Raw genomic sequence first — 10,815 nt, 5'->3', positions numbered from 1 at the left:
CTATATTTACCTCTGAATTCACTTCATCCCACGAGCAATCCCATCATGTTTTTTCCTGCTGCTTTTAAAATACTTGAATAATCAAAGTTGAATTGAAAAAATGTGGGGTTACAAGTGTGATTGAAGTTGCTATCAAAGTTCAAGGATACTATTCCACTTTATTAATTACTAGAGTAAAAATAAATGCAAAATGTACACCATGTTTCCCATTCTCCCCAGCTATCAAATGGTAAACAGCAATGCCATTCTACCAGTCTTCTTAGCCATGCATTAGGAATTGGAATTACTCTGTGCTGTTCATATGCTATCTCACAGAAACTTGAGACTTTTACTCCTTTTGGGGGGGGGGGGGGGGGGGGGGGGGCGCGCTAATCTGGGTTGTTGCTATCTCACAGAAACTTGAGACTTTTACTCCTTTTGGGGGGGGACCTAATCTGGGTTGTTGGAGGCAAGTAATTGCGAGCCGCATTGCTGCATCTGTCTTCTGAGAAAGGAATATTTACTTGTTGAATTGATCATTAAAACCAATCTAGTGAAATATGGAACTACATATATGGACCTGGATTAACCTTTTAGCTTGCTAAGCTGGGGGGGGGGGGGGGGGGGGGGGGGCTAATCTGGGTTGTTGCTATCTCACAGAAACTTGAGACTTTTACTCCTTTTGGGGGGGGACCTAATCTGGGTTGTTGGAGGCAAGTAATTGCGAGCCCCATTGCTGCATCTGTCTTCTGAGAAAGGAATATTTACTTGTTGAATTGATCATTAAAACCAATCTAGTGAAATATGGAACTACATATATGGACCTGGATTAACCTTTTAGCTTGCTTTCATAATTACCTTTATCAAACATTGCCCCTATGCACCTCTCATTAGCAGCAGCAGTACTTAAGAAAAACAAAGCACATTCAAGAAGGCTCAACCACAGGCTCACATATACCACTGAACATTTACTGTCTACAGTAACCCCTTTTTTATTTTTATTTTTACTATGATGCAATACCTAACTCCAAAATTCAGCTCTGTGGATTTCTTTGAGAATGAATGTATAAAGCAGCCTGTATGGACAATACTTCATCGAAATATTGAGCAGTTTCTGCTCATTTTTTAATCCATCACTCCTTGCAATCATCCGTTGGATCACCATTGTTGGCATGTTTTAATTTCCGCCGTTTAGCAGCTATTTGGGGTCTCAGCTGCACAACAATTGACATGTTAACACATAAAAAGAAGAAAGCAATGTGTACAGTTATATGAATTATGTTAATAAGTTTTACAAAATACTGTCAGTTTTATTCCACATTTATTAACCTAACCACCAAAACCATGCTCAATGATAAGATTCAAAGTTCTCTCTACCAACTCTAACCATGCTTCTACTCTGAAACTGAATTATTTCACAGCTGAGTAATTTGTTGTAGAAACAGCCCTTGACCACAGCCTAAGCATGCATTCTTGGAAAAAGTAACTAGAGCAAGAAAGGTTAAATAACACAGACCATGATGTAGGTGCTAAAACTCTAAACCAAGAAATATATGTTCAAAACATACCATCTGAATATACTTTAGCTGCTTCATAACTTCATCAGTTTCCAGCTCCTGAGGCAGATGCATGGAACAAGATTTGATTAGGATAAAATATGAATTATATTTTAAGTATAGCTTGAGAATATTCAATAATCTCCACAAACTTGTATTTATAATGACAGTGAAGAAGATAATAGAAACCCGAAAGCATTTGTTTGCTACATAGGAAGTCCATTAATTCCGAAGACAACATATAAAAGCCCAATTCACCTGAGGTGTAGCACAGTCAGCATGAATTGGATCCCAAAAGACACAGCAGAAGCATTCCCAGTCATCAGTTTGGACTTCAAAAAGAGGAGCCCTGATACATCAACAACATTCTAGTACTTAATCTTCTCAAGCTTAACTAGAAAGAGATGTATATCAGATCAATTCTTAAGTGCAAACATGGAAGGACACAGGAATTCACATCCGCATAGGCATGCACAAAAATTGAAACAAAGAAAAGCAGGGGAAAGAGAAGATGCCTCTGCCAGCTTAGATCACCAAACATTGCATTTCACAATTTAAGTTATCGCAAAATAGGAAAGGACCACAGCTAATACTTAAATCAAGGCAAAAAACAACCATAATGCTCAGAGAAATGAGCAGCCTTCCATGACATGATATAAGTAAAAACACCATCAGGAATTCCACTTCTGGATCATGCATGATGTGACACATAGTACGTAACTTTCCTTGTGAAGGCCAAATGCAATGTAGGGGGTAGATAAACCCTCAGAAGTCAGACCCATGGAGCTAAGGGACTCTCAAGGTGCCAGACCCACCCATACACCTGTACTAATATAATGGCACAAAATATCACTTATAATATAAAAAGTAAAAACACCATCCATGCAAACACAGTAGTAAAACAAGAATAATGCCTTTGAAAATTTATTTTCAGGAACAAAATATTTGAAAATTTATTCCAGACTAAAATTTAAAGTGAATTGTTAGTGTTTCCTGGCCCAATGAAAATGTATACATCCCCATGCACTCGGAATCAAAACAAAAGGTTCAACTTTTTATAGACACATTGGCTGAGAAAAAAGAGATCCCTAGAAGTAGCAACCTTTCTGCAGTCTAATCCAGTAGGCATCAAATCACAAAAAATTGCTAGCCTTGTTCTTAGAAAGAATCTCCCTTCGTCAATTATGACTTGGTGGGATTGTCAATGGGAAAGAGTTAGCAAACTAATTTATTTTGGGTCTCTTACGAAACTGCAGCCAATGCCATGATATATATATATAAAATTGATTCCACTTTAATCTCCCACCAAGTGGAATGGCATTTTGAACCAACAGCACAAGAAAGGGCAGATGATTCAATCTGATGACCAAGATACATCAATGATAAGAAAGGACTTGCCAAGCTTCATGCTTGTCAATAGCGATTAAGATGAGAAAAATTAAAATTGAACTGGCATTTCATTCCTGAAATTGCAAGACTAAGTTGGACACGGTAATGCCAAAATAAAGCAAGTTCAGCGCTGAAGGATTTAGTTGACAATATGAAATAAGGAGATTAAACATTCATGGTTGACTTTACAACCTGGTTTAAAATGAGTGGTACATTAATGCCTGCTCACATTTCATAATACGTCCACTTGGTGAATGTTGTTACACAAGACATGAACCGCTAAAAATTTACAATGTGAATTCAAGCTTGATGGTTAAATTCTCCATAACATTTGTTGGGTTTTCCAACACAATTATTACAGAAACTTCGAGGGAAAGATTTCCTAGTAAAGCATTGCTAGGCTGAAGACCTACCTCTACTCGAGATAGTTCATGGATGGGCCAAGTGTTGAGAGTTGTATAAAAACCCTAGTAGAGATTTTTACTGTGCATAGGACTCTCTAAACAATAACTAAAGCGTTTGAGTTTGAGTCTGTCCAACTAAAAGCAGGTTAATTAACAATAACACACAAGCAGAATCACCCAACAGACAAGATCATTATTTGGTTTACCTGCGCCATTTTCCACATATAGTTACATTGCCACCTTCTGCTGCATCATCTATGACCTGTCTACATTGAAGCCAATTACCTATAGAGCCAAATTTAGAAGGTTTGTTGTACTTCAATTCCTGCACAAGAGGATGTTTCAGTCCTCTCAAAACTCCAACAAATCTACTGCTAAACTGATGAAATTGAAACTAATAAACAATTTGAAGACCTACATGCAAACTGACAAAGTATGATGTATCCAATACCACAGGTTTGCCAATAGTGTCGACATCACTACATGAAAACCAAAATAATGGATGATGTTAGAAGTAACTGAGCTATGACATACGGGAGATAATTAGAATCAGTCCTGTATCATTCTTAAATTTGTGAAAGAAAAGTTCTACTGCAAGGAAAAGAAAAAAAACAAATAAAATAGAGGAGAGGACAAGGAATAGAACACTAAAAACATCTATGTCTGAAAAAGCCATCATACTGCGCCTCAGTACAGACCAGGGGATCAACGAAGCACAAAGCCTTTTCACAGAATGATTCCTGTTCTAGCCTATATACCTTTCATGGAACTAAACCTACAATTTCTGTTCCACAAACAATCAACAACTACTTTTTGTTCTTCCAATCGCATTAAAAATAGATGCTCCAAATATGGGGAATTTATAGTAGCACCCTGAAAAAAATGTCATTTTGTTTTAAAAGCCAAATAATTCTCAGTTTCCTCTGCATTTGGGTCCAATAACTATAAACGCCATGAAATTCCTGAAGAGTAAACTCTCTCCCCTTCTAAACATGCATCCCTCAAAGAGTCCGTAATCAACTCAAATTGGACATCATGGGGCCACATTGTGTGCTTCAACGTGTTGAAGAAAAGAAAGTAAACCTTTTCAATCTACAAACATGCCTACAAAATGGCCAGTGTTTGATCCTACCAAGCTACTAGAGTCTGTGCTACCGAGTCAAAAAGGGGCATAGTTACACCATGGAATGTATCAAGCTATTAATTCAGATAAAATCTCGAAAATGAAGATTTATTGCAAAACCAAAGTCTATAGTAACGAACCATAGAAAGTAACATCTTTAATAAATTTGTAGCATGGCAATTCTTGGCCAATGTCATTGCAACCTCTTTCTAGCCTATTAAATCTTGTAAGGTTGCCAGCAAGACTCATGGACACTTGAGTCTCTAGGAGCAGAAGAAAAAAAATGGACAGCACAAAAGAGCACAGGCATGAGCCCTCATTCTTGAAATGTTGGAACAACCCAAGATCATCATCATCAAGCTTATTTACTTTCAGAATGAAAGTACTGACTCTCTCTTTCAGAAAAAGACTCTACAAACAACTTACACCATCTCTATTATGCAGAATCCATTAGGATTCCCCAATTACTTATCAAACCTAACAAAAAAAGCTTTGAAAGGAAAACAAGCTCCTGATATGAAGATCCTTTACTTTTTATGGAGTCCAGCAACTTAGATGGAACATGCATTCAAAAAAGGAGGGAACCAACTCTCACATGTCAATCTCTAAAGCTCCCTGTAACGCAAATCAACCAAACGCAAATCAACCAGCTAAACGAGTTCACACTTGAGCATTACTCCAACAAAAAATATGACTTGGATATGAATGCTAATAGGAGGGTCTATAAGATAAAATTGCATGCAATACTCAGACTACCTATGTCTTATGGATCTGTTTCACAAATTCAAAATTAAGAGGATTGGCAAAACAACATACTTGATAATGGGACCTGACCAATCTGGAACTTCTACTTGAAAACCTTTACCAACTCGAACACCACCTGTATATGGCTCAGTATCTTTCAACATCAATGCTATAGGATCAGATTCACCTATAGATGAAGCGTCTCTACATCTGCCCATGTCACCAATTATATTGAGAGGTTTTCTGGAAATTCTCTCGTTGGGAATTATTCGTTTCTTCTTCATACATGAACGACATAACCATTCATCAATTGGTATTCTTTTTACATGAGGATTGCAGCAAGATACATGAAATGAATCTTCACAGTTATCACAAATTAGCATCTTTGCTGGGGACTCTTTAAGGAAACATTTTTTGCATGACCGCGAACTGCTGCTACCACTACCATCACCAATTCTTTTGGCAGAAGCACGGGTTTTTCCAGGCCAAATTCCATCAAAAGCCCTCTGCTTTCCGAGTATAGAGATACACCTGTGTTTTTCAGACTGGTCTTCCCTTGCGAACTCTGCTGCCATTACAGTGGATGAAGAGCACTCACCATTATCATGTCCTTCAGTCTTTGTAGAAGCTGAAACAAGTTCCACATCTGACTTTGATGATGAGCAACTATCATTTATACCATCAACCTCAATGATTTTCGGCCTGCTCTTTTTTGAAGCTTCATCAGAAACCTGGTCTTCAACAAGTGAACATCCACTACTAGATTCTGATTTTGAAACATGTGGCTCTCCATTTTGAAGCGAACATCCACTTTCATGTTGATCTTGAGAAACTACACGTGCCTCCTCAACTGCAAGGGAAGGACCATCAGAACTGACAACTGAAAGGCAATCTTGTCTGCTTCTCTTTGTGATTCCAGGGACCTGTGCTGACAAAAAGGTAACAGAGTTCCCTCGCATCTTCCTTCTACTGTATACAAACTTACTTGCAGAAATTTCAGACATTGTACTGAAAGTAGGTAGCTGAGGACTTCTTTGTAAACTTAATTGGCAAGAAGAATATACTGTGGGAGGAAGCATAAGGGCAGCTCCATGCTCATATTGAGAAACTAGGCGTTCCTCCTTGTGTGCAAATGAAGGACCATTGGAACTGATCACTGAAAGACAATCCTCTCCACTTCTCTTCTCCATTGCAGGGACCTGAGTTGATGAAAAGGTAACAGAGTTTTGTTGCAGCTTCCTTCTCTCATAAACAAAATTAGGGGCAGCACCTTCGGACACTGGACTGACAGTTGTAAGCTGAGCACGTCTTCCAAAAGATAAGGGATGTGAATATTCAGCTCCATTGCATATTAGAGGAGACATGAGAGATTCTCTAACAGCTTCAGTCTCATGCTCATCTTCAGAAACTACATGGTGCTCCTTAACTGGAACTGAGGAACCATCAGAATTTATGACATAAGGACAATCCTCACCAGATCCCTCTGTGATTGCGGATAAAAAGTCAATAGTATTTCCTTGTAATTTCCTTCTACTATATACAAAATTGGGTGCAGAACTTTCAGACATTTTACTGGTGGTTGGTGGATGAGGACTTCTCGGAAAACTTAACAGGCATGAATAATTGTTACCCTCTTTTTCCCCGGTAATTGAAGCAGCTTCTTTACAGCAATTGTGGCAATGTTCATGACATTTTGGGCCCATCTGCCAAATTTCAGTACCAGGCGTGACTTCACAAAATAAATTCTGTTTCCCATGATCAGATACATGAAATGGAGTAGATTCAATTGAATTAGGAAGGGAACTCGGTATCAACATTTTCACCTGAAAAACTCAGCTAACATCTGCCAGATGTGATTTTTGCTCTCTCAATCAAGCCACTGCTTAGCACCCTCCAATGATTCAAACATGTGATTGATATAAACCATTAAACGCTCCCCTTTGTATACTGCAGAAATGATACTGATCATTTTCCAAATGGAAAACATCAATGAGGCAAACATTGCACAGCACAATGCTGAAGAAGTTTACAATGCTACTCGTATAGGCATGAACAAAAAATTCAGTAACATTCTAACTCATAATAGCATCCATTATTTGCTACAAACACCAAAAATTTTGTCAGCATACTTTCATAACAAGACAACCATCATAATAATAAAAAAAGGACTTGTCCTCTGATTCTTAGCACTGTTAGAACTTTAAACACATAAAACATCAAGATATGATGCCTTATAACCCACAACTGCACTAGAACTATAATGCTCATCCTATTGAGAACTACTTGACAACTATTGAGGGCTTTTTTCAAGGGGTGAGAGGAGAGAGATTTTCCAATTGTTCTTCTTTTCTTTTTGATGTGTTAGATGAAAGAGATGCAAGAATTTTAAGAAATCAATCACATTCTAATCAATAACCATAGTTCGAGTGATTTTCTTGGCTTCCGAATTGTATCCTACAAATAGAGCTTGGTAAATTTTATCTTCATCTTAGAAGATACCTATCCTTTTTTGGTGTTCTCTATTCATTTTCTTCCTCAATAAAGTATTCCTTTTACCAAAAGATTGAAGGGTTTAACGAATGTTTTGCATATAAGGGCAAGCATATAGCCATATAACATAATGACAGCTTATTAGATTACTGTAAGAAACTAAGAGCTCTCTAACCTCAACTTTCCAAACGAGAAACCAAACGGCACCATTAGTTGCCAAATTTTAGGGCTTATAACATTTGTGTTCAAGTAGGCATTCATGGGTGGACAAAGAAAAATTCAAACTTCACCACAAAAGCAAAACCCCAGTCTTCCCAAAGACAACAAGAATCGTCCAAGCAACAAACAAAACTTATATTATAGACCATAAAAAGAAAACCCCGAACATGTACTCTCTTACCCACGAGAGGAAAAAAAAAAAAAAAAAACCTTAAAATCACAACAATCAAATCTAACCAAACAAAACCTAAACCCAACACCAACTAGAGCTTCAATAACCAATTGAGACATTTTTAACTAAGTTTCAAAAAACTGTTTTAACAATGCTAAGTGGGATTTTCTATAAAATCATTAAAGGGTTTGCTGGGTCCTTTTCCAAGGTACTCAAGAAAATGCCCTAACTTCTTTAAAACACCTACAATTCAATTCACAATTTCCTACTTTCTTCTCCTTGATTTCTTTCACACAAAGTTAAAGAAAGAACCACCAAAACAACAAGTAAATATCATTCAAGAATTACTGTAAATTCCATACAAACATCAACATTCAGATATCTGCAACATAAATCAATGGAAAAACAAACTAACAGCAAAATTCAAAACCCAGAAAGCAAAAAGGACAAGAAAGTTATACCTATTGTCAAAACCTTATAAGAATAAGGAAACGGCTGAGCAATGAGACTACGCAAAACCCCTCCCTCCTTCCCTCTCTAAAACTAAAAACTAAAAAGTCTCTCTCTGACCCCTTTTTATATTTTCTATGGGCAGGCTGCTTGTATGTGTGCAACCAGTAAAAAAGATGTTCCTTTTTTCACTTGCCATTTGATTTATTTGCTTATTATTATTATTATTATTGCCAATCTTATTATGACTTTTTTTTTTCTTTAGCCTATCTTGAAACTCAAGAAATAGAGACAATCGGCACATAAATGCATGTCTCCCTGTCTAAAATAAATAAATAAAATCATAATAATAAATTTATTTTTATGTCTTATTATTTATTTATTTATTTATTTTATTTGTACAAAACATGTTTTTTTTTCTTCTGTGTCTTCTCTATTCAGTGATACTAACTAAACACCATAAAAAAAAATTAAGTTGTTTATTAATTAGATATTAATGATCTTCCGTATAAAATTATTATATTTATGAAAATTTGTATGATTTTTCTTGAATTAATAACAGAGTAAATCTACCTATTATCAAAATCAATACCTCCAATGTTTTTTACCTTTATTGTAAGGTGAGTATATAATAAAAATGTGCCCATGATAATATATTCAAGCAAAAAAATAAACAATGAAAAAAAAAAAACAGTTGTTTGTTGCTAATCTAGAATGATGCTGCTTCTTAGAGTAGCAGTATCTGAACTTTTAACTCTATATGTGTCCTCTCTTCTTGTTTTATGAGTATTGCTGGACTAAGCACTTGCTCTGCTTTGCAGCCCTTTCCAAAACTAAATCTAAGAGCCAATGGAGCAAGTTTTTAGATTATAGATTATGAGTTAATAATCTTTAGGTTATAGATTTGATCTTGCCGTTGAATTATCAGCAAAGCCTCAACATTGCTTGGAGCAAATCTTTCAAGATTTTTATGCTATTACTCCGGAAAAGGTTGAAATGCTTCAATTGACTTGGCTATAACCAAATTTCCATTCAAAGAATGCCAGCATTGTTTGGAGCAAATCTTTCAAGATTTTTACGCAGAAACCTCTTATTTCGGTCCTGAGGCCTGGGCTCCGGACAGTGTGCGTCTGGAATCTCTCAAGGAAGGATAAAACCACTGCAATGTGCCACTTGATTTCAGACTTTACATGGATTACATTCAATTAGATCGAGGACATAAAAACATGAACATGAAACATATATTATCTGTTAATGTGGAAAGAAAAGGAAAAGAAGAACGCTACATTTGCTCCAATCAATGACCAAAGGAAATGTAACACAAATTCCAATCGCTGGTTCACCATATACAGGCTCTATCGAAAAGAATTCGCACTTCAAGTCCAGATTTTATCTGGGTTTTAAAAGCTAGAATGAAGAGTTTGTACAGTAGTCAGTAACATCCAAGCATGATGAATCGGCACATTCCTCTGCCTGAATCGTTCAGATGACTAAAGGTACTTAATTACCTCCCAAGTCTTAAGTCAGGACAACAGCACGCAAAGAAGTATGGAATATTGTTTCGATGGTCTAATCGTGTGTTATCTGCTGGACCAGTGGCCTGAGAAGCGATGGAGCTGGAGAACAAAAAGCTGTTAGCATTGAGTGTCAAGTGAAGACATTCAAATAACAGAAATTCTGTTACTGCCTACACTTTTTAGTGCATAGAAAATATAGTACTCGTGACTGATCAGAAAAGCAGACATGGTAGCGGCTGCATCCAAAACCTGCAACAAATTGGGATTCATGAATGTGCATTGCAGAAGGCTAGAACTGACCTCGATATCCTAGCGAGGCATGTGTGTGCATGCGTGCGTGCCTGGGTAAAATCTTTCACTAGGAGAGAAAAGAGGTGAAAGTAATAGACTAATATCATTTCTGATACTTTCATGAAGATCTTCGGGGAATCATCAACATCCAAACATAGAAGAGATTATGACTGAAATAAGCACCATAGCATCATCACATAATAATTGCTCAGATGTTCATGCGCGTGCAAAGAGCAAGTCATTTGACACAGGATGTGTAACAACTAACGTGTATCATAAGTCTGGACGAGCCAAACAAGATTTTCACTTATCGTAACTTTTATCTGATCGTTAGAATAAAAGCTTTTCTAGTGCCGTCATTCGTCCAGTAAATTTAAAAAAAAATTAAACGAAATTCTATTGCACAGTTCCAAAAACAAAATCAACCGAATAGTCGAAGAACCTTGCAATCATACCAGATAAGCAAATAATACATGACAGC

At 36.8% G+C, this 10,815-nt stretch overlaps 1 protein-coding gene across 5 annotated transcripts; it reads right to left on the bottom strand.

Annotated features, from left to right (window-relative positions):
- Positions 1 to 833: 833 nt before the first annotated feature.
- Positions 834 to 8,701, bottom strand: LOC133673705 (uncharacterized). Of its 5 annotated transcripts, XM_062094571.1 has the most exons (8): positions 8,538 to 8,694; positions 7,019 to 7,142; positions 5,268 to 6,898; positions 3,747 to 3,807; positions 3,535 to 3,653; positions 1,794 to 1,884; positions 1,548 to 1,595; positions 834 to 1,193 (listed from the first exon to the last, which is right to left on the bottom strand). In XM_062094571.1, the coding sequence occupies exons 3-8, from the start codon at positions 6,896 to 6,898 to the stop codon at positions 1,113 to 1,115; spliced, it is 2,031 nt and encodes a 676-aa protein (XP_061950555.1). In that variant the 5' UTR covers positions 7,019 to 7,142; positions 8,538 to 8,694; the 3' UTR covers positions 834 to 1,112. The 5 variants fall into 5 exon arrangements, with proteins under 5 accessions (XP_061950555.1, XP_061950554.1, XP_061950553.1 ...); XM_062094570.1 differs by having other exon boundaries at positions 5,268 to 7,156; positions 8,538 to 8,696; XM_062094569.1 differs by having other exon boundaries at positions 5,268 to 7,142; positions 8,538 to 8,696.
- Positions 8,702 to 10,815: the final 2,114 nt, after the last annotated feature.

Source organism: Populus nigra, chromosome 15, assembly GCF_951802175.1.
Source record: "Populus nigra chromosome 15, ddPopNigr1.1, whole genome shotgun sequence".
In the NCBI taxonomy this organism is placed as follows: Eukaryota; Viridiplantae; Streptophyta; class Magnoliopsida; order Malpighiales; family Salicaceae; genus Populus; species Populus nigra.
Note: the sequence above shows the minus strand (reverse complement) of the source record. Positions and strands in the feature narration are given on the sequence as shown.

Bases quoted from the DNA above. Each gene is read 5' to 3' on its own strand.
- LOC133673705 (XM_062094570.1), bottom strand. From the start codon at position 7,012: ATGTTGATACCGAGTTCCCTTCCTAATTCAATTGAATCTACTCCATTT. The intron at 3,654-3,746 runs GTAGGTCTTCAA...CCTCTTGTGCAG, and splicing joins CATACTTTGTCAGTTTGCAT to GAATTGAAGTACAACAAACC. The intron at 1,194-1,547 runs GTATGTTTTGAA...ATTGTTGTGCAG, and splicing joins AGCTAAAGTATATTCAGATG to CTGAGACCCCAAATAGCTGC.